The sequence below is a fragment of the Lactuca serriola genome, chromosome 9, assembly GCF_051521515.1.
Source record: "Lactuca serriola cultivar US96UC23 chromosome 9, Lser_US96UC23_V15, whole genome shotgun sequence".
NCBI lineage: Eukaryota > Viridiplantae > Streptophyta > Magnoliopsida > Asterales > Asteraceae > Lactuca > Lactuca serriola.
In genome coordinates this window covers 94572232-94596918 of record NC_136416.1, presented here as the reverse complement: position 1 = coordinate 94596918, position 24687 = coordinate 94572232, and the positions used below count along the sequence as shown (strand labels likewise).

At 34.0% G+C, this 24687-nt stretch overlaps 2 protein-coding genes across 2 annotated transcripts; both read left to right on the top strand.

The window, feature by feature from the left end:
- Window positions 1–12294: 12294 nt before the first annotated feature.
- Window positions 12295–16333, top strand: LOC145074189 (telomere repeat-binding protein 3-like). The gene is made up of 8 exons (XM_079020595.1): window positions 12295–12577; window positions 13314–13460; window positions 13547–14117; window positions 14366–14488; window positions 14567–14646; window positions 14730–15172; window positions 15710–15773; window positions 15903–16333. The coding sequence occupies exons 2-8, from the start codon at window positions 13377–13379 to the stop codon at window positions 16089–16091; spliced, it is 1554 nt and encodes a 517-aa protein (XP_078876721.1). The 5' UTR covers window positions 12295–12577; window positions 13314–13376; the 3' UTR covers window positions 16092–16333.
- Window positions 16334–23419: 7086 nt separating this feature from the next.
- LOC145075947 (V-type proton ATPase 16 kDa proteolipid subunit-like) lies at window positions 23420–23813 on the top strand. Its single transcript, XM_079022003.1, has 3 exons — window positions 23420–23481; window positions 23569–23703; window positions 23780–23813. The coding sequence occupies exons 1-3, from the start codon at window positions 23420–23422 to the stop codon at window positions 23811–23813; spliced, it is 231 nt and encodes a 76-aa protein (XP_078878129.1).
- Window positions 23814–24687: the final 874 nt, after the last annotated feature.

Here is a 24687-nt window from a genome sequence, read left to right as displayed (position 1 = left end):
ATTCCTGGACCAGGTTTGACCTTTCAAAATTATCAAAGGCTCCTTTTTCGAATCCCTCTCAAAATCCCAAGGCTACACAATTCAAGCATTTCTTGGAAGATCAAGTGCTTAAGGGTTTTCCTTCAATGAAGACTGCAGAGTCGATTATTAAACTATACCCAAGTGTACTTGATCCCAAAACCAATCAACCTGTTCGATCTGTGATGTGGCCTGCTACCGATCAAGTAAAGAAAATTCCTATACTTCAGAATCATCCAAATGGATCTCTACGGTCCATGCTTTACTGGGTGTTTGATGAAACTACAGCCTCTGCTGTCATAAAGCTTGAAAATGGATGCATTCGTTTATATGACAAAAGAGATTTGCTTCAGTTTGTGAAATGGGATAATCATCAGCTGAACCTTCATCAAATCAAGGTTGCAGAAGACATTTTTGAGCCAGCTGCCAAAGAATATACGTCTATGGTTGCCGATATCATTAGCAAAAGGATATGGAACGGGGCAATGGCGAAGTCAGACGTGATGGTGGTCGACAAAGATTGAGTCCAAGCTAGCACCAAACCAAGGGGGAGATTGAAGGGTCCAGTTAGTGGTTTGGTCTAGGCTTTCAATTGTAATAGTTCTTTTGAGTTTTTATTGTGGTTTAGTAGGTTGTTTTGGTGTTTACGGCCTTGTAGTGTGTTTACGACTGTAAACCCTGTTTCCGGCCCATGTCCCTTATAAATAGAGGTTGTGTAGGTCATTATTAGTTGTTGATCCTAGAGAGTTCACGGTCACTATAAACAACTTGTACCCGACGTTTTTTAGTTATAAAGTGTGTGCAAGCTTGTTTCTACTCTACTTCTACTCCAACTCTTGTTCTCTTTGATTGTTTGATTGTTTGATCACTGGTAAGATCCGTTTTCGGGACTTTTCAATAATTTTTATATGTTATTCACATATGAATAACATATAGACTTGTATATTTGTTTTGCGTTTCAATAATCATGTATTGATTCAGGTGAAAAAACATATTCATATGTGAAAATAACGTGGTAATTTAGTTTATACATTTCATCAAACAGTTGGAGTGCATACAAATTAACTTTTTTAAAAATTTGAAAAACATGATACTTTGACTATTTAAATCTTACAAAATAGTAGATTGATAAAGAATTATATGAAATTTTTCAAAAAAAAAAAACGATTTGATCTTTTTCTAACCTTAATTTTGTAGTTTTATTTGATGATTGATGTTGAATGAATGATATGAAGTGGATTTTTTTGTTGATTATCGATGATATTGATCTAATGACGTTGGGAGTATAATTAATCGTAGATGTTGAAGATCTGATCATATTCAATCAGAATTGAAGGTTGGATTAAAAGAACCAAAAACGAATTTTTGTTGTCAACTGTTGAATGATGTTTATAAACGTGTTATTGACGAAGATTGATGATTGATTAACACTGATGACGTTGATGATGGTTTAATTGAAGAAATATAGATGATTGTTGAAGGTTGGAGGAGAAATTTGGATGATGAACGATCAATTAGGAATGAGTTTGAATTGCTATCTAGTTCTCTACAATTACGTATTTGAGATTGAATGTTATTATCATATTTACAAGTTTGTCACCGTGTCTTTTTATGCTTAGATTAAATGATTGGCTGAGAATGATTCCCTCATTCTCAACCTTTTTTTTTCTCAATTAAACCCTCCTCTCTCTCTCTCTCTATATATATATATATATATATATATATATATATATATATATATCTGAGAGCTCATGCGAAAACACGAAAACAATGAAAACCTATAAGATTGTGTCACCTCAACCGTATATTTTGGACAAAAATTCATCCAAACTTTGAACTAGATGACGATAATTGATGATACATGAGAAATTGTTTCATATTAGCAAAACATGCTTTTTTGACATTTTTATTATGAAAACTTGAATTTAAAAGTGGTTAAAGACGTGAAAGAAAAGAGAAACGGTTGTAAAAAAAATCTTTTAAATCTATATTATAATAACAACCTCCAATATAATTTATTATCTTTAATTTATTGATAATAAATTTAATTTTTAAAGTACATTTGTTTGATTTTTATAAGATAAAATCTGTTTTCGCATTTTTACAAAATATTTATGTTTTCATATGAACCTACTTGTGTGTGTGTGTGTGTATATATATATATATATATATATATATATATATATATATATATATATATATCACCGGTAGTCCTATAGACCTACCAGACTAGCATATCAAACTAGCATGCATAATTAACTCGTACTCAACATGACAACAACTACCAGGATATCAATACAATGGGCCAACCTTGGTGCCTTCGACCCCTAAGTATAGTGAGGAAAACTCACCTCACAATGTCAAACTGTACTGAAATCTCCGACTGTTGACTCACCGAGAATCCCAAACTATCTGGATTTGGGCCACCTTTGGGCTATTTTGGCTTGGGCCCTTACTGGACTTCCTGAATGGATGTGTTTTGGGCCAATTGTGGGAATGGATCTTAGGATGAGGCCCAATTAGGGAGTTAGGCCCAATTTGGAAAATTGGGCCAATTATAGGTCTTGTATATTGGGCTTTTGGATTAAGAAATTGGAATTGGGCCTTTATAGCTTGCATGAGACCACTAAATGGGACAAGATAACATTTTTATGGTCCAAAACACTCTAAATCTTCTGAAAGGAGGGATAATGTATGAATGGTTTGACCTATTTATAATGAAATTTTTTACTTGGTATTTTTAGGACGTTACATCCTAATTTTGGGAAGATTAATTATGGAGTTGGTTTGTAGTTCCAATTTTTGAAAAGTTCCGCCTTGAGTAGTTGTCATTGTGATTTGGGTCTTGCAGATGGGGATGCATAAGTAGTTGTTTCCATTGAATGCTTCCAAGTTTTGGGTTGTTTGCTGGCATAAGTAGGGTTCTGAGTGGTCTCTCAAGTTTTCTTTATGAATAACTTTTGTCAGTTAGACTCTTGGTTGGAGTTTGGTGGTGCAGTCGTGTATGAGGTTATCAGCTTTAACAACTGATCCAAATTTTAGTGCATCAGTCTTGTGTTAGGAGTCATCTTCGTATTCAAACGTGAGGTTGTCGACAACGGAAAATGGTCAGGGGTATTGCTTTCCATGTGTCGGTGGGATAATTCAGGTTCGAAGAGGTTTGTTCTGGTTCTGGTTGTAGTGTAAAGTTATTATGGTTGTGGTTTTGAATTATTCTGTCTGATTGTTAAGATTCGTTCTTCGTTAGGACACATGGTTTCTGTTGAGTCGGGGCTTCATTAGCAGTGTTGGTAAGCGATCATATGGTATGGCAGAGTAAGTTGTAAGGAATGATTTCGAGTACGAAATCTAATTTAAGTGAGGAAGAGTTGTAACACCCATGTTCCTAGGTATTTTCAATTATGGTTTAAAGTAATAATTGCATTTTGGTCCTTACCCGAGCATAGTTCATTAAAAAGTGTCAAGGACTCATTTGAGTATGTTGTGCGTACATAAGAAGTACGTAGGGCGTACTCACATGGAACCCAAACCCTAATAATTATGGTTTAAACCCTATTTAAAGGACCTTAAGTCTTAAGACCTCCTTCAGCTTCAGCCTCCACTCCCTCATTCTATCATTTCAAAACCTTAGCCCTTGAGAGCTTGTTTGGGACCTTTAGAGTGTTCTTGATTCATTGTGGAAGAAGAAGAAGTTCATCATTAAGGTGTAACACCCATAAAAATTGAACCAATTTAAAACATTTTAATTCATTTAAAAACCATTAAGTTCAGACATCTCGTTTTCAAAATAGTTTAAACATCAGAGTATCCCCAGAACCATATTACATAAATCATAAAACATGAGGAGCGGTACGATCACGCCTTCGCCTTGCCACGATCTCCTGAAGTACATGAAACAATACATTGAACTGTAAGCCCGAAAGCTTAGTGAGTTACCCCCAAAATACCAACCACACATAAACATACTCATAACATATCACAAATAGAACAACCATGCACATCGGGTCTACTGTGTGACTGGTCCGCCCGCACCAGGGCTTCAGTCCACCTGGTCCACCCTCCGAGTCTAGCCATGTACATCGAGTCTACAGTGTGATTGGTCCGCCCACACCGGGCCTTCAATCCACCTGGTCCACTCTCTGAGTCTACAATATGACTGGTCCGCCCACACCGGGCCTTCAGTCAGCCTGGTCCACTCTCCGAGCCTCGGCACGTCTGGTCCGCCCTCTTGGGGCCTTCAGCCTATCCAGACCGTTGTTGGGCCTTCGGAATATCCGGTCCGCCCTGGGTATGTTGGCCTACAACACAAAGCAGGACCCGCCTCAACCCAACCCCCATCAAACAACCATGTGTACATAAAACAATTAATCTCATAACAATTCCTTAACCAGACAAACAGTCTAACAGGTCACATAGCATATCAACATCCTAACCAGGATTCCGACCTAACCGGTCACTAGCATAACATTACCCTATATACCGGGTACCGACCTTAACCAGGTCACTAACATAACATTACCCTAAATACCGGGTACCGACCTTAACCAGGTCACTAACATAACACCATCCTAAATACCAGGATGTAGATATATCAAAGCAATAGCATAAAAAACAATACCCGGATTTCCATCCGATAAAGGGCCGACCTTGGTGCCGTAGACCCTGTCGATATAGTGAGGATAACTCACATGTAATTGTCGACTGAAGAGATAAGACCAAGCTGCTCCAACCACTGACACGAACTTCACCACATAACACTACCAAAGAACCAATTCCATAAATACCAAAATTACTAAAATACCCTCGGAAGTCAAACTGGTCAACTCTTGGTCAAAGTCAAAGTCCTCAGTCAAAGTCAACCTTCCTGGTTGACTCTACTCGCCGAGTCAACCCGTCGACTCGTCAAGTTCTTATACTCAGAAAACTCCCATAACACGACTCAACTCGCCGAGTCGCCCCAAGACTCGTCGAGTTCAACGATCTCGCAATTCCATCATGTCCAACTCACTGAGTCGCCAACCGACTCGCTAATCCAAAGCTTTAACCAAAAGAGGTTGGGTTCTGCAACCAGACTCGTCGAGTCCAATAACAGACTCGCCGAGTCTAAGGCAATCTTCAACAGACTCGCCGAGTTGTTCTTCCAACTCGCCGAGTCCGGGTGCAGTGGCCAAGGCAAGATTTGATACCCATCATCTCGAGGAGTACACCCATGCACATGTTCATATAACTTGTCGAGTACACCCATGTGACTCGCCGAGTCTCTCCAGCTCTCAATCCATACAGTGGCTTTTTGAGCCATGCAGGGGCTCCAATCCATAGATCCACTCCTCTACAGTCTAACCCTCACATAAATTTGCAAACTTTACGTGAAACCAAGGAGATATAAGCCTAAAACACTCTAGGGCTAGGGTTTTGACAAAGGGGCTTCACCAATAACTCTTTGACAAGAGCTTTATGACATTTTGGACCATCAAAAGCCTAGATCTGAAGTAGCAACCTCAGATCTAAGACTCTAACTCGAAATAGCTCTCAATCATACCAAAAATGCCCCAAATATCAAATGATAATAAATCTAGATACAAAAGAGCCCAAGCAACAGATTATTACCTCCAATATATGCTCCAACTGAAGTAGATCCCGGGTCTACACCACTCCTTTGCAGCAAGTCCTTTGATCTTCAAGCCTTTTTCCAAGATTTTCTCCTCCAAAGCTCTATTCTCTCTATTAATGGAGGCTCACTCGAATCTAGGATTTTATGGAACTCTCTGTGGGAATAGGAGGCTGGGAGAAGGACATAAAGTCCTTTATATAGGGTGCAACTCTCAGGATTAGGGGTTTCTCATTCCAGCACCAACTCGTCGAGTACATCTTCCGACTCGGCGAGTTGGCCACCTAACCTGCATTCAAATCCAGCTCCGACTCGACGAGTAGTATACCTACTCGTCGAGTAGCTTCCTTAATTTACACTTAGCATCCTTCAACTTCTTGCTTCCGAACTTGGGATGTTACATATGGATTGTTGGGCTTGGAGTTTATAGATCTAGAGCTTCCCTTTTATTTGCTATCTTCTGGAGGTATAAAGCTCTTACCTTTATGGCTCTATGGTTTACATCGAGGCTAGGTCTAGTTGTGCATGACTTTTGGTCCCATGGTTTAGTTCTTATGAGTAAAAGCTACTCTAGAGCTCAAGTTTGTCATTTTATGTTGTTCTTGAGATCTTGTGTCATAAAAATGAAGTCTTTGTTCCTATTTCTCACTCGTGCAAGAGTTTGAGGTTATTAAAGAGTGTTATGGACTTAGGGTTTGGTTTTGGGCTCTATTAAGCCATGAAAAAGCTTAAAGTTGGTGACTTTATCAGTTAAGACCTTCCCAAGATTAAGATCTGTAAGTTGGACATTTAGTCTTATGTATTAAGAGCTTAAAAGTAGACTTTGACATCAGTGGGGTTACATAGGGCGTAACCCTGGGGTACGCAACGCGTAATGGGTTTTGCCCGTTTTCTTTTCTGTGGCAACTCACTACACAGGGAATAAGAAGAGAGTATGAATGACATACTCCCAGAAGTGCACTTGGGCCATTTTTGGCCCTTGAGCTATGTTTAGTTTGGTCTAGTTTGCAAAGGCCAAATTGGTCTATTACCCTTAATGATAGAGAATATGATTTGGACCTTAATTATGGGTTATTACCCTAATTATTAATTAGGGATGGTTTTGATTTGTTTAGTGTGAGGAGCTCTATAGCAGTTGCGTGTGTGAGATTTCAGTTATCTTTGGATTTTGGTCAGTCTTCTCACTGTACTTATGGGTCGAAGGAATTAATGCGGCCCACTGAATATTGTTATATGCTAGTTGTCTTTGTGATACTTGCATGGAAGACCCCATGGGTAGCTCGTGGCATTTGTATGAAAGACCATGGGGTGACCCATGACAATTGCATGAATGACCATGGGATAATACATGCCACTTGGTTGTAAGACCTTGGGGGTAGCTCATAGCATTCCAAGGCAAGACCATGGGGGTAGCCCATGTCACTTGGTTGTAAGACCCGAAGGGGGGGGGGTAGCCCATGGTATTCTAGTAAAAAGACCATGGGGGTAGCCCATGGCAATCTGTATGTATGGTATGTGGTATTTTCGGGGAACTCACTAAGCTTTATGCTTTTGGTTTTGTGGTTTATATTTCAGATACTTCTAGTTCGAAAGGGATACAATTATTTCACTCTGGTAAATTGACATACTATATTTTAGTATATTTTGGTTGACATTGAGACACTCAATGAATGTAATTAACGGTTTTTAAAACAAAAAATTTTATCACTATTTTTAGGTTGTTACACAAAGAGTAAAACATTTTTATTGGTTGTGGTTCGTCGTTGTCTACTCCACATTGGACAACGACCACGAGCCAAAATGAGACACCAGGATGATGTTTGTGGTCGCGAGACTTTCATAGCGCTGCTTACTTATTTAAGTGTGTTACATTCGTTAATCAACGACGACAAATCAAAATAGAAAATAAGATGTCGTCAGATTTCGAAACTAAGAATAGTAGAATACTAAGTTGTTTAATTTCATTTAACAATAAAAAAGTAAAACGAAAGTGCAATATAAACGAGAGGTGAAACCTAGTTGAATCAAAAAACCAAAAAACAAAAAAAAATATCGTTTGAGCTTTGCAGTTGCTGCAAATTTAGAAGTTTGAAATTACAACAAAAAGTAAGCTCTTGTTTACCTTAAATTTACATTAGTCCAAATGCAATTTTTAAGTTTAAGCCAAATTTTTCAAAATTGAGTTGTTGCAATTTTTAATTGTATCGTTGCTATTTGAATTCGGAAATACATAATTGAGTTGTTGCAATTTTTAATTGTATCGTTGCTATTTGAATTCGAAAATACATAGACTTTTGTCTTTTTGATTACTGAATTGTCGATTGCTAGACTATAAACTTAATCATATGCAAAATTGGGCCCTCCATAAAAATACTTTTTGTAAACATTTGTAAAGGGAAATCTTCATAAAAGTTCTAATATTTACGGAAAAGTTAGACTTTAGTCTCAAGAATTTTTTTTTGAACGAAAAAGTCCTGAAAACCGGCAAAAATTTGTATTTTGACCATTTTTGACCGGTTGAAACCGGTACCAAATTAACTTGGGACTATTTCGTAAACCAACTCAAAATATTGGGACTTTTCTGTAAACAAAAATATTATGACTTTTCTGCACACAAAACCATTATTATTATTATTATTATTATTATTATTATTGTTATTGTTATTATTATTATTATTATTAAAAATATAAATATGAAGACTATTTTTTGAACTTGTTATTATTAATATTATTAATAATACATATAAATGCATTTAAATGAAAAAATAATACTAATGACATTATTTAAGGGTGGAGGTGGAGGAGATAGTGGTGCTTTTAGCATTGAAATTATGAATGTCTGCTTGTATTTTTGTACTTTGTGTATGGTCATTTTCACATTTGTTATTATTGTTTTCAATTCAGAATATCAATACTTAACAATTTAAAAGAAGTTACATATTTGTAAAATTGTTTATAAATAGTTTAAGGTAGAAGGATTTCTCACTTTGTATATAAAATTGTTTAAGGTAGAAGGATTACTTTCCAAATCCAAGAGATCCACTACAAACATTTACATAGGTACCCCATATCAAAATTCAAAAGTATTAATTACAATATATTGTTTAATAAAAAGTAATTATTTTTTATTAAACAAGATATTGTAATTAATACTTTTGAATTTTGATATGGGTTACTTATGTAGATGTTTGTAGTGGATCTGTTGGATTTGGAAAGTAATCATTCTACCTTGAACAATTTTATATACAAAGTGAGAAATCCTTCTACCTTAAACTATTTATAAACAAATTTACAAATATGTAACTTCTTTTAAATTGTTAAGTATTAATATTCTGAATTGACTATATACAAAGTAAAAATATACAAGCAGACATTCATGATTTCAATGCTAAAAGCATCACCATCTCCTCCACCTCCACCCTTAAACAATGTCATTAATATTATTTTTCATTTAAATGCATTTATATGTATTATTAACAATATAATAAAAAGTTTTAAAAACAGTCTTCTTATTTATATTTTTAATAATAATAATAATAATAATAATAATAATAATAATAATAATAATAATAATAATAATAATAATAATAATATGGGTTTTGTTTGTAGAAAAATCCTAATATTTGTGCTTACAGAAAAGTCTCAATATTTTGAATTAGTTTACGAAATAATCACAAATTAATTTGATACCGGTTTTAACCGGTCAAAAAGGGTTAAAATGCAAAATTTTGTCGGTTTTCATGACATTTTTCATTAAAAAAAATATTGGAACTAAATTGTAACTTTTCTGTAAATATTAGAACTTTTTTGAATATTTCCTATTTGTAAAATAGTAAAACTTTTAAATAATAAGTTAAAATCATCACATCATACTACATTATAAAGGAATCATTTTTTCTTTCACCACATTAATTTGAAACTCCCATGTATTTTTCCTTTCACCAGATTCATTTGAAACTCTCATGACTTTTCAATTTCTTTCTAATAATAATTATAAGTTGGTTAATAATGTTAAATAAATATCAAACCTAAAGTGTAATTACATATAAACTAAATTTCAATATTAAAATAATATATTACTTCAACTTATTAAGAGATTTTTTTTAACCTTTAACATATTATACTTAATTTATTAGTTTTAGTATATTGTTGGATGTAAACCATTATCATTTTAAAGATACAATTTTGGAACAATTTGTATAAAATACTTAAATTATTAATTTGAATATAACATTTCAAGGTCAACTTAAATATAAATTTTAATTTAACTTAAACAACCCAAATAATATTTTGTAAATAGTTAAAAGTGGTTAATTGTAGTGTTTTTCTAATAATGATTATAAGTTGGTTAATAAGGTTAAATAAGTATCAAACCTAAAGTGTAATCATAAATATACTAAATTTCAATTTTAAAATAAGGGTTAATGTCATAAAAACCCTCAGTTTTTCAGGGCTTTGTCGGTTTTACCCAAAGTTGGATTTTATGTCCGTTTTTACCCTCAAATTTTCCAAAAAATGTTTGGTTTTACCCTTTTATCGGCGATAACAGGTTTTCTAGGTTACTATTATATAGATATCTTCGCAAAAAACTCTTAAATTTACATTTTTTTTTTACGTTTTTACCCTTAAGTATATAATTTTTTTTACACTTTTACCCTACGTATTTTTTTTTCATAATATACGTATTCATGCAAAAAAAATCGTGTTTATATACGAAAAAACTGTTTAATTAAATGTTGTATTTATAGTTTTTTAATATTATATATAAACACGTTTATGATTGAACAAGTTTTGTTATTGATATGTATATTTTTAAATACATAAAAGTATGTATTTGTAATTCTAAAAACATATTATTTGTTTTTTATTACATTTTAAACGATTTATCCAGGGAAAAAAGACTCATATATATATATATATATATATATATATATATATATATATATATATATACACACACATATAAAGATATAACATTTAAAAAAATGTAAATACAATATTTAATTAAACTTTTTTTCGTATATAAATATGATTTTTTCTACATGAATACGTATAATATGAAAAAAATACTTAGGGTAAAAGTATAAAAAAATTATAAACTTAAGGGTAAAAACGTAAAAAAACTATAAACTTAAGAGTTTTTTTTTTTTTTTTTTTTTTTTTTTTTTTTTTTTTTTTCTAAGATAATATAATGGTAACCTGAAAAACCTGTTATCACTAGTAAAAGGGTAAAACCAAACATTTTTTTTGGAAAATATGAGGGTAAAAACGGACATAAGATTCAACTTTAGGCGAAATCGACAAAACTCTAAAAACTTGAGGATTTTTATGACATTAACCCTTAAAATAATATATTATTTCTACTTATAAAGTTATGTCTTTAACTTTTAACATATTATACTTAATTAATTAGATTTAATATGTTGTATGTAAACCATTATCAGTTTAAAGCTATAAATTTTGAACAGTTTGGACAAAATAATTAAATTGTTATTTTAAATATAACATTACAATGTCATCTTAAATATAAATTTCAGTTCTACCTAAAATCAAATAATATTTTGTAAATAATTAAAAGTGATACATTTTATTAATAAATGCAAAAACTAAATTATAATATCAATTTAACTAAAATATTTCCTAAATATATTTTTATAATCGTTAAAAGTTTTCAAATAAATATCTTAAATAACTTACAATAACAATAGTTAAAAATAATCTATATAAATGATTATATTGTTTCCTTTAAAATTAAAAAACAATGTTTGATGTTTTAAATAATTATAATAATAAAAATTAAAACATTAAGCAAATAAATTTTAGAAAATTAATTAACAATAACAACAACTATAAATAACATTAAACCATATATTATATTTAATTTTATTCATGTATAACTCGCAGGTAGAAGTTATTCAAACGATTGAGATTATGCAGTTATAATAGATGTATATATACTAGTTGTGAGACCCATGTATTAAATGAGTTTTTTTTTAAAAAAAAAAGTTAAATATGAAGTTCTAAATAATTAAGAACTTCGAATTTATAAGAAAAAAAGAAAAATAATGAATTATTAAAAATTGAAATATTTTTTATCTTTTAAATTCAAACAAATAATTTAAATAAATAAACAAATAAAACTAATAAACTTTAATTTAAATTTTTTGAAATTAGAAGCTAAACTTATTAATGAAATTGATATCTATTTATTACTATATTTATTATAATTATTACATTAAAATATTATATGAAATTTAATAAAATAGAAAAACTCATAAAATGACATGTGGATAAAAAAAATAATCAAAATTGTCATAAATTGACATTTGTCAAATTGAATGAAAGCATGCCATGTGTCAAAAAGTTCTTTATTTATTAAGAAGGATTATCATATAATTCAAAATAATCAATAAATAATATAAATTTAGTATACAAATTATTAAATCAAATTTAACAACAACGTTATTGTTATATTAAAAAAAATGTTTATAAAGACTTCAACTATATAAGTGTTTCTGCACAACGCGCGAGCATTCACCTGGTCGCCTAGTGTTATGTTATTAGGAAGAAGCCATGTAAATTTGTAAATTAATAACTAAATACTACACGTGTCAAAAGCAATCCTATCTGCCCAAAGAGGGTGAGATTGTCCAAAGAACACTCTCACAAAGAGATTATAGAGAGGTTTATGGTCACCGGCTCTTCTACCCCCAAAATTACCTTCCTACCCTTCATTCTGTTCTTCCTCTTTCGATTAAATTAAACGCAGGGGTTTAGCGCTTTCTTTCCTTCCCACAATTTGCTTTCTTTTTCGTTCTCATTCTTTTCAGTTTTCTACCAAATCTCCAATTGCTATCGGCTATTTGTACAATTTCTCTTCGTATTCATTTATCCAAATCCCAAATCGTTAACGCCAATTACTCAGATCAACAGAATTCTATCTCAGTGCAGGTAATTCCATACCATTTCTCTTGTTCATCTTCATTTTCGTTTAATTCGTTCCGTTGCCTCTATATTTTGTGTTTTTCTCCGATCTCCGTTGTGTTTATGCTAAATTTTCGCCTGAATTTTCTGGCTTCGTAGTGTAGAGATTGGATCGGGTTTCATACATTTTTTGATTGTTTGTCTGATCGTGTTGAATTTCTTGTTATCTGTGGTGCAAATCTCTCTCTATCTCTCTCTCTCTCTCTCTCTCTCTCTCTCTCTCTCACACACACACACACACACAGTTTTTTGATCTAATTGGCGCTGGAATGAGTTTTTGACGAGTTCAACTTTTATGGCTATATTTGTGAAGTGATTCGATAAAATGAATTTGCATGGTTTATATGTTTTTTGTTTTACTTTTTTTGTTATTTCCATTTTTGTTAAATTTGTTGAAAGTGTTTGACTAGCTCCACCATTGATTTGTATGTGGGACTATGGCTTAGATTTATCCTAAATTTTCTCATTATTGATCTACCTCCCAGATTATGGGATCTAGCTTTTTTCGATCGTCTTTTCGTTTTCCTTAATCATGCCAGATTGTCGATGAACAAGGGCAAAATCGATCTTCAAATCCTCAATTTTTTCCCTAAGACTATCTGGTTAAACAAGCGCATGAATATTTATCACCATATTGAAAGATCAATGAAAGATGCATTTGGTTATATCAAAGATTCTGATTTTCTATTTACTGAAATTACAGATAAACCTTGTCAGATCTCTTCATTGTGGTTGATGATCTCTTATTCGAACGTATGCCTAAAATATGGTGTCAAAAAACAGTATATACTATGGAAAATTTGATGGTTTTCAATCCCCCATGGCCCCTAAAGCTCCAAGATCCTTAAGGGTGAGTATATAACTATATATAATATATTAATTTCACCACCATTTTCCTATTGAAATTCATATTGACACATTTTTCTGTTTCTTTAGAGGAGTTCACATAGGAAATCATCAGAGGGTAGCAAAATATGCGCCTTTGACTTGTTGGCATCCATAGCTGACAAGTTATTACAGGAGAGTGAAAGTTCTACTTCAAGCACCAGTCCACAAAAAGACCAAATTACCCTCCCTAAAGAATCACCACACTCCGATAATGATTCTGGTTTGGAACATGTTTCTGATGTGAAAACTAATGTGAAGTTGGAACCATGTGAAGCCAAGAATGTAGATAAAATGGAGGGAGATTTATGTAATTTTAACTTGTTTAACAGTATAGCTGAAATACAGACCGAGGGAGTAAATGTAAAGAAACAAAGTGGAGACTTTACTGCTAGTGACCCAATGGAATCATGTGTAAATACTTGTGTGCTTACTAAATCTTATACTAGTTTAAATCTACCCTCCAAAAGGGTAAATGTAAAGATGGGTATTAGAGATGACACCAAAATGAGGGCATTTAGGGAAAAGTCACATGCTAGATACAGAAGAATAAGAAAGATGATGGCATATAGATACCAGAAAGTTACTTTAAAGAAAAACTATCAACTCCCTAACACTACTAGTAAGTTGGAATTCTCCCTAACACTACAAATTATATTGTGTTTGACATGCACCGATACTGATACTGATATCAACCTGACAAAAAAAGCAACTTTTGTCCCACTTCCACCGAAAAAGGTGGGACAATGATACACTCTTGATTTCTCGTCTATGAAAAAGACGTAAATGCCCTCCGGATCCTCATATTTGAAAATAACACTTGAAAGTATGTATCCGTGTTTCTAATTATATCATTTTATTGTTTTTTAGTTAGTGAAACAAAACCAAACGAAAATAGGGAAAAGATATACAGTAAAGACAGGTGTCAAACAGAGGCTCCTTCTAAAAGGAGGAAGCTGTTTCATGAGGAGAGTGGCAATGGAGATAGTCATGGTAAGTGGTAAACTCAGTTGTATTACTATTAGGGTTTAACAAATCCTACCCTAATTGATAAAATGTTTCATTTTTCAGTGAAATTTAGCATCAAATCCTTCAAAATCCCAGAACTATATATTGAAATACCAGAAACAGCAACTGTGGGTTCATTAAAGGTAAATGATATTTTTCAGAAGTTTTTTTTCATTTATATAATTGTTTGTTAATTGGTGTTTGTGGTTGAAAACATCGTCCACAGAGGACTGTTATGGAGGCTGTTTCAGCTATCCTAGGTGGCGAACTCCACGTAGGGATATTTCTCAAGGGCAAAAAGGTCAAAGACAACGACAGAACCCTACAACAAACGGGTATTTCCCGGGATTCCGATCTCAAAAGTTTGGGATTTACATTGGAGCCTAATTTGTTCCAAGCTATTATTCCGTCTCCATTGGAAAAAGAAGCTCCATTTCAAGATAAGAATCATGAAATGATTGCCACGTCAGCAGCTAATTCTTCTCTGGATTACCATGTTGATGAGAATCAAGAGTTTGTACCCTTACAAACGGAATTGCTAAAAGAAGGAATGTCTCTTGTCCAAGTAACCAAGAAATGTGAAGCTTCACAACGTAGGATTAGAAGACCTTTTTCTGTATCAGAAGTAGAAGCACTTGTGGAAGCAGTTGAAACACTTGGAACTGGAAGGTATCACTATGAATGATGAAATTACAAGGGTATTTATGTCTTTTGCACAAATGACAGTCCTGTCCCCGTCCCACATTGTTCCACCTTTTTAGATGCTCCAAAAAATTGGAATTTTGTCTCAGTCATTAGTCCGAAAAGTTGCAATTTTGTTAGTCAGTCTGTACAAAAAGTTGCAATTTTGTCGGTCAGTCGGTCCAAAAAATTGCAATTTTATCACACACAGTCAGTCATCAACAGTCGTCCAAAAAATTGCAATTTTGTCGGTCAACAGTTAGTCGGACCAAAAAATTGCAATTTTGTCACATTCAATCAGTCCAAAAAATTGCAATTGTCACGGTCCCTAGTCACGAAGTCCAAAAAATTGCAATTTTGTCGGTCAACAGTCACTAAGTCGAAAAAATTGCAATTTTGTCGGTCATAGTCAGTCCAAAAAATTACAATTTTGTCGGTCATAGTCAGTCCAAAAAATTGCAATTTTGTCGGTCACAGTCAATCAATATAGTTTTGTTCTGACAGTTTCTGATTGTAATATTGTAGATGGCGTGATATAAAATTGCGTGCTTTTGATGATGCCAATCACCGAACTTATGTGGACTTAAAGGTAAAGAAGAATGTAATATAACTTTTTACTAAATTATTACCCTGAAAAAACATAATTGTTTATTACGTAAAGATCACATCACATTTAAAGTTTTAAGCTTTTAAAGGGAAAAAATTGATTTTGTAACAGGATAAGTGGAAAACACTGGTTCACACAGCAGGGATCTCCCCTCAACAAAGAAGGGGTGAACCGGTGCCTCAGGGTCTTTTGGACCGGGTCCAGGCTGCACACTCCTACTGGTCTCAGCATCAACGGAAGCACCAGACCAAACCGGTTCAAATCTTGGCCGGTTCGAGTGTAGAGTCTGTTAACTTGTGATGTGATATATGAAGATTTAGGAAAAATATGGATGAATATAGGAAATTAAAAAAGAAAATAGGTTGTTTTTTTAATATATTATATTATTTTAGTGTGATTGATTTGAAAGGGTAATCGGTGATTTGATGTAGTTATTGGTAATACCATTCTTTTGACACATTCAATCGTTTTGGATGATAACAATTAACAAGTGAGAGTCTTTTGTAATTTTTTTTTTTCTGTTAAAAATATATTAGCAATAACTACAGACAATTTATGTTTATATAGTATTAAAATTAAAATATGTGAAAATCACGAAAAACTCAATTTATTATCTTCAATGCCCAAAATACGTATTATTTAATTATTTTTCCAATTAAATAATTGTCTTCTTTTATTATCTAAGTTAATGTTTCATGGCCATTTTATAACAATGAAATTTCATTAAAATCAAAATATAGAAATATGCTTAAAATGACTACAATGACCTAATAGCGTCTCATCTTAATTTTTTTTTTTAAAAGTTACAACATAAAATGGTATTGAATCATTAACTTAGACAAAACATATATGTAGGTTAAGAATACTTTAGAATGTAGATTAGATCGTCGTTTAAAAAAAATATAATAATCATTTTGAACAGATAATAATTGAGTTTTCTTTTCAAATATTTGTCTTCATGACTATATACAATAAAAGATATTCAAGTTAAGTAATTTTAGTAATTAAAATATACGTCTTCAATACTTTTATCAGGAAAGTAGATCACTTATTATAAAATAAAAAACAGATATGAAAATATCGTTTGTTTATTGTGTAATCAAAGAGTAAATACGTCAGGGAATATGCTTTATACACATGATTTCATCATATGATTAGACTGTCATTTTTCTTTCTTTATTATATATTAAACTGTTTGTTACACGTGGCTTTAATATTTATAAAAAATAAATTTAATAAAGGGGTCCTGTTAGGTAGTTGTATCTTATCTTTTACTACTAAAAAAATATATGTATTTAAATATTTCTTTCTTTATTATATATTGAACGGATTAGACTCTCATTTTTCTTTCTTTATTAAAGACGTACTTACTTGAAGTTTTAAAATATGAAAGTATATTTGAGAAAAGAGATTACAAGATACAACTGTATTGGATATTAAAATTGTAATTGCATAAAAATATAAGAAACTTTAATCACTTTTTCCTTTAAAGTTAATCAACTTACATATAAATATGTCGCAGATCTATAGACATTTATCATAGCAATCATCGATCAAGAAAGTTAGTTATCTTACAAAAAAATGATCGTATTCAATTATCATTTTATCCAATTTGGCTAACTTATAAAGTTAGCAAAATAGTAAGTCAGGGAATCCAGCACAAATTGTTGGTGATTGGTAATGCAAATTGCATATTAATTTATACAAAATGTAGATCTAACTTTAATCTCTTCCCTCTTTTTCACGTCATCTCTTCGCTCTTCACTTTGTTGGCGAATGTTAACACGTTAGTTTCCTTTTAAACAGGAGTGTCCTAATTTCTTTCCCTTTTTTATTTCTATATTAAGGATGAAAAGATTCAGCCTTTGGATTTTTGATGTAGGCTACGTAATAGATAATAACCATAATGGATAATGCATTTTTTTTTTGTTGAGAAATTACTTTTATTTTTATATTTATTTCTACCCATTAAAATTATATTTAATTTAATTTTATTTGATATATTTCTAATATAATCTTAACGAATTAGTTACAAAAATATGGAATTATGACACTTGTCATAATTTTATTGGGTAGGAACATTTGTATAAAAAATAGAAAACAATTTAATTTTTTTTTTTTATTATTTCATTTTCTTATACTTATCTTTTTATTTGTAATTTCATGAATGTCAATATACAAAATCGTTCAAGGTCACGTGAGATTCATGGTTTCATAAACATACATAAAACTTAAAAACCATCTCTCTCTCTCTCTCTCTCTCTCTCTCTCTCTCTCTCTCTCTCTCTCTCTCTCTCTGAAAACTAGAAACCTTGGGCAGAATCCATAGGTACTCCGTCGCTAGGCCTTTCCGCCACAAAAAGTTGGCTGTCGAAAAAGTCTTGTGGGTAATTATTTGCGATGGATTTATGACAATTACCGACGGCATTTTCCATCGGAAATATACCTACGGGCTACTGACAAAACTTACTTTGACTAGGGTTGACCGTATTTCTGATGGATTACCGATGGAAACTCTTTTGTGACAGAATACATACGGACTATTTCCGTTTTTAGTCACAGATTTCCGTCACTACTCCGTCAAATGATTTTTTTTTTTTTAAAATATCAAATATTAATTAAACCCAATACATTAATAATATCAATCCAATGCATTAATAATTCAAATCTATGATACCGATTCTAGAAAAAATCTATAATAATCAAATTCTTGCATTTAGTACCACAATGATGACCGACAATAAAATCCCATATGCAATGGTTATAATAAGGATGAGTAAACAAAAGAAGAAACCTGCAAGGTCGTAAAAGCATAAGAAATCAAAGGAACTTACAACAATTACATTCTTTATGTACATTTTGAAAACTCAATTAACATGAATATTAGAATTATACTTGGAGCAAGGACGAGAATTCTAATAATGTATCACGATCGGAATCAAGAATAAGCAAGTGAACAACATTTCTACAAACTTGAATATTAGAGGTTATAGTTTAGCAAGATGGATAACACTATTTAACAATTACTTGCTTTATTTTGCCATTTTTAGTCCTCGTATCACTTCATGTGGGAAAATATGAGATTTCCTCATTGATGTTCATATCTAAAAAACAAAGAAACCAGTAAAATCTTAGTAGTGTTGCAAAAGAAATAGTCTTGATCAACCACAATATGAATTTCACATGAGTAACCAATGCACAAAGTGGCAACATTACATACCCACAAAGCAACTGAACCACGACCCTAGCACCCCACTACAAATATGTATGATAAAGGTGTATGGGGATCAGCATATACATGAAGTCGAAGTAGCACCATTAAGAGCAGTCCAGTCATAAACGACTAGCCCAAAACACTTGGCAGGTCGGTAGTCCTCAACAAGGCTGACCAACCAGGCAAAACCGGACAATAGTATATTAAAAGCAAAAAAATCATATGTATTCTCATGCAATATCCCATAAAATCACGGAAAAAACAACATTATTATATTGAAGGGTAATACCCTTACAACACCTGGACATTTACAACACCAGTTTAGAAATACAAGAAACTGGACCATCTCATTTGTATATAAGACTTACGATATGTATTGGCTAGTTAGTTTTCAGAACCCAATGAATTTACTACCATTCTAATTGACGTCTAACTTAGGGATTAGAGAGCAATATTGAGGTCCATCCCTCGATATCGCTTGCTAACCTAATGTCTGTCCATCATTTGCAACGTGCCTTCTAGAATGCACATTAGAGGAGGATCGTCTCATCCAACTATAAAGCATTTGGGAGGCCACGTAGCAACATTGGTGCCATCTATATAGAAACATGCAAGAAAAAAACAACCTTCACATTCCCTACCAAACTATCTTTCAGCCCTATCAACCTTATCAACCTTATACCGGTGTTCGCCTAATAACAACAACAAAACATAATGTTATGCCATTAACAATAACTCCATCTCAGCTAGCATGACCAACTTCATCCCAGACATAAATACAGGAAGAGGGAGAACCAAATAGGAAATCATCAGGAAAAGGAAAGAAGGCTAGACAAACAGTGTCAATCACAATTGTAACTTCCCAAAAACCACTATAAAGTTTTTTCTTTTTAAAAGATATTTTCATAAAATCCATAAGATAATCAAACATTGTTTTCAAGACAAAACCATAGAAAACAGATTATCAAATGATCTCTTAAAAAAGAAATCAGTAAGAGAATGTGTATGGACACGCCTTCGCCGTGCCCCGATCATGTGAAGTACCTGAAAACATTTAAATCCACAACTATAAGTCAAAGCTTAGCAAGTTTCCCCCATGATACCCACACAACAATACATATACAATGCATGCACATCAGGCCTACAACACAAGGCTATATCGCCTCTTAAGCCTAAAGCATTAAGCTGGACCGCTCCCGAGCCTGCACCTTATAGCTAGACCGCTCTCGAGTTTGTTGGCCTACAACACACATAAATATCCACACTATGTAGACATATGCACCAAAATAATAATAAGCTAGCACATGTAACATCCTACACATAAGGACACATACTACAGTACAAGTATAGTGAGAAAACTCACCTCACAAGCTATCTGATATCCACACAACCCACTAGAAGGAAAGAACCAGTACTACGAGTCACCTATTCATCAAATAGAGACAAATCCTTAATATATGGCCCTAAATCCCCCAAGTTGACCCAAAAGTCAACTTGGTCAAAAGTCAATGGTCAAAGTAAACGTCTCACAGCCGGTCACCACGACGTGGTCAGGCTTCTGCCACGTCATGGTGACCTTAGGGAAAAATAGTTGCGAGGCCACTTCTTGCCACGTCGTGGAGGCCGATCCTCCATGTTGTGGGAGTTTCACTGTCTATCTTAATTCATTAACCTCTTAATCCTTTAACCCATTCATCCATACTTTCCAAAAGGCTTTCTTACACCTAAAGGATCATAACAATCGATACTTTATAGATATACATGCCTTATAAAAGTCTTGAGATCAAGTTAGGGCAAAAATGGTGAAAAGGGGTCAAAACCTCATGTATGAGTTCACAACTTTAACAAACATCAGATCTAACACCTTTAACCACAAAGGGACTCTAAGATCCATATAGTTGCAAAATTTATGGAATCCCAACACTCCAACTAGCCTAAACATGGAGAATAATGCATGAAAGTCTAGATCTAGCCACATAGAATCATCAAGCTTAGAGCTTAAATACTCATAAAGGTCCAAAGTATATGCTAGAAGATGATGATGCGGTTTGCAAGCTGGATCTATGCACCAAAATCTCTTCCTTCTTTTTTAAGACACCAAAAACACCGCACTAGCTCACAAATGTTAAAATGGAGACTAACGTTTTCTTAAGGGTGAGAGGGAGGTGATGCAGGCTGAGGGTGTGCAAACCCTAGCCCTCACTCCCCTTAAATAGGCACATAAAATCTAGAATTATGGTTTAGCATAAAATGGTCGTTATATTATGGCCAATGTATTGCCACGTCGTGATGCACACTTAAATGGCATGTTTCCATCATTTAACGCCATGTCATGGTAGCATCATCACCACAACGTGGCCATCGAAAATCCTATCTTTTTAGATTGAATTCTATATCAACAGAAGAAGTATATACCTAGAACCTGGTGTTACAATTCTCCCCCACTTGAACTAGATTTCATCCTCGAAATCCTTAACTATAAATAGATCTGGGTAGTGCTCAGGTATCTCCGATTCGGGCTCCTAGGTCCACTTGGCTCCATTTTGATGCTGCCACTGAATCTTGACTAATGGAACCACTTTGTTACGCATGGACTTTGTCTTCCTATCCTGAATAATCACCAGTCTCTCCACTTAAGTCAGGCGCTCATCAAACTGAATGTCGTCTAACTAAATCACTGACATATCATCAACCACGATCTTCCGAAGTTGAGAAACATGGAAGCTGCTATGAATCTAAATAAGCACCTCATGCAAATCCAACTGGTAAGCTATCTTGCCAACCCTGGCCATCACTCAAAAAGGTCTGATAAATCGGATGCCCAACTTGCACCACTTCCTGAAGCGTATAACACCCTTCATGGGTGATACTTTTAGCAGAACCATGTCCACAACCTGAAACTTCAACTCGGACCGTCGCCTGTCAGCGTAACTTTTGTCGGCTCTATGTTGTCTATAACCTTTGCTTGATCATCTAGATAAGCTCTGTCATCTGGAGTATCACCTTAGTTCTCCCTATCAACCTATGGCCGAACTTTCCCTAAAATACCGGAGTCCAACACTCCCTCCTATTAAGAAGCTCACACGGAGGTACAACGATGTTGGAGTGATAGTTGTTATTGTACAAAAAATCAGCCAAAGGGAGGTAGGATTCCCAGCTCCCACCGAAATAATAATGCAAGCCCTAACATATCCTCGAGTTCTTGTATACTCCGTTCACTCTACCCATCTATCTGCAAGTGATAAGCAATGTTGAAGTGCAATATAGTACCCAACTCCTCAGGAAACCTTTTCCCAAAACCGAGAAGTGAATCAGACATCTCGATCAGATACAATGGAAACTAGCACACCGTGACGAGCAACGATCTCATGCACATAAACATATACCAATTTATCGGCCGAAGAACTCTCCCGAATAGAAAGGAAATGGGCACTCTTGGTCATGTGGTCAACGATTACCCAAATGACGTCAAACCCCTTGGCCGTCCTTGACAACTTTGTGATAAAATCCATGGTGATATGTTCCCATTTCCACATAGGAAACTCCAAGGGCTGCAACTTTCCATTCGGTCTCTGGTGCTCTGCCTTGACCATCTGACATGTAAAACATCTCTTCACATACCAAGCTATTTCTCTCTTCATGCAAGGCCACCAATAACTAAGTCTCAAGTCTCAATACATCTTCGTGGGTCCAGTGTGAATCGAGAACCTAGACATATGTGCCTCCTATAACAATATTTGTCGGAACCCACCTGAAACTAGGACCCAAACCCACCCATACTAGGTCAATAATCCTCGATTATCGATGACGAATTGCCAATCTGGCGCTTGAACTTGTCTTTCTTCCAGTTCTCCCTCTTAATTCCCTCAGCCCGAGCCTCCCTGATCAAATCTAAAATCAGTGACACGATGGTCATCCTCAAACATAGTCCTCGAATAGGGCACTAGCCGCCTTGGTCTCAAAGAATCGACGACCACATTGGCCTTCCTTGGATGATAAAGTATCTCGCAATCATAACCCTTGATCACATTGATTATAATTTTTCAAAATGATCTCTTTCACACAACCCCAACCCTCATTCTCCTCCAAGAGACTTTCTTCTCCGATGCTTCCTTCAACAACTTTCTTCTTCGGCGTTGGATCGTCACCTGGTCGCATCATCTACAACTCCCCATCCTCTGATATCCTCCACATATGATTCTCTTATCGATTATGTCTATTTCCCCCAAAATCAACATCGATCACCGCCTTGAGATCGAGAATTAATCATCATTCCTAATATGATTTTGTTTTCTGAAGATTTTTTTGTCAATTTCACGTCAAACAAACTTTCTTTACCCATGTAATTTCATATGAATTACATGTAATTCATCCTTCCTTTGCAAGGAATTTCATAGGTTATTGTTATGCAGGCATGGGGGTGGCATACGGGACGGCTAAAAGCGGTGTTGGTGTGGCGTCGATGGGAGTGATGAGGTCGGAGTTGGTGATGTAGTCGATTATGCCGGTGGTTATGGACAGAGTGTTACGTATTCACGGGTTGATTATTACTATGATTATCAGTATCGGGATTAACCCAAAGGCCAAATCTTATTATTCCTTTGATGGATACGCTCATCTTTCATCTAGTCTTTCTTGTGGCCTTGTTGATCTTTCTGCTGGTATGGCTATTAGAATTGTTGGTGATGCTGGTGTTAGGTAAATCTTCTTGATCTTTATCTCTCTAGATCTGTTTATGACTGTTTCATTGTGATTATGTTCCTTTATATCTTAGGACTTATAACCTAACAGAGGATGTATACATTTGACCGTTTTAGGTTTGATTGTTTTGAATAAATATCTTCATGAGAATTGTAATATCCATAAAATTCATGAAAAATTTAAACTTTTAAAACCAACCCATAAATCATCATTGTTTACAAAATAGTTTTCAAAACATGTTATATTAGAGTTTTTCCCAAAATCTTATAACATAACACGAGAAGCTGAACGATCACACCTTCGCCTTCCTGCGATCTACTGAGGTACCTAAAACATAATCCAAACTGTAAGCCCAAAGCTTAATGAGTTTCCCCTAAATACCAACAACACAAAAACCAGAATAATAACAATAAACAACATGCATACAGAGCATTCAAAATGACTAGACCGCCTTGCGGTCCTAAAGACTATCTGGACCGCTCACAGAACCTTCAACATGACTGGACCGCCTCACCAGGCCTTCATACTATCTTGACCGTTCTTTGGGCCTTCGACCCGACTGGTACACCCCACTGGCCTTCAGTCTATTCGGGCCGCCCTAGGTTTGTTGGCCTTCAGCACAAAGCATGACCGCCTCAACCCAACCACACATATTGTGACATCCCCATTTTCACAGCCAGAAAAAACCCGCTTTGTTTATGCTTTATTTTGAATATCAAAGTATCTTTTAAATAAATATATTGCGGAATTTGTTCCCAGAAAATCATGATAAATATGTTATCAAAGCATTTCCAAAGAAATGTATTTTATTAATTTTAAAACTTTGGGATGTCATCCCCAATACAGAAGCATAAGCAGAAACATACTTTACATTTATTTACACTAGTGATCTACATCTCCTTAATCTCTCAGCATAATGTAGCTTCAAATCGACACCTGTGATACAAATACACTGAGTGGGTCAGGTTTGGGAAACCTGGT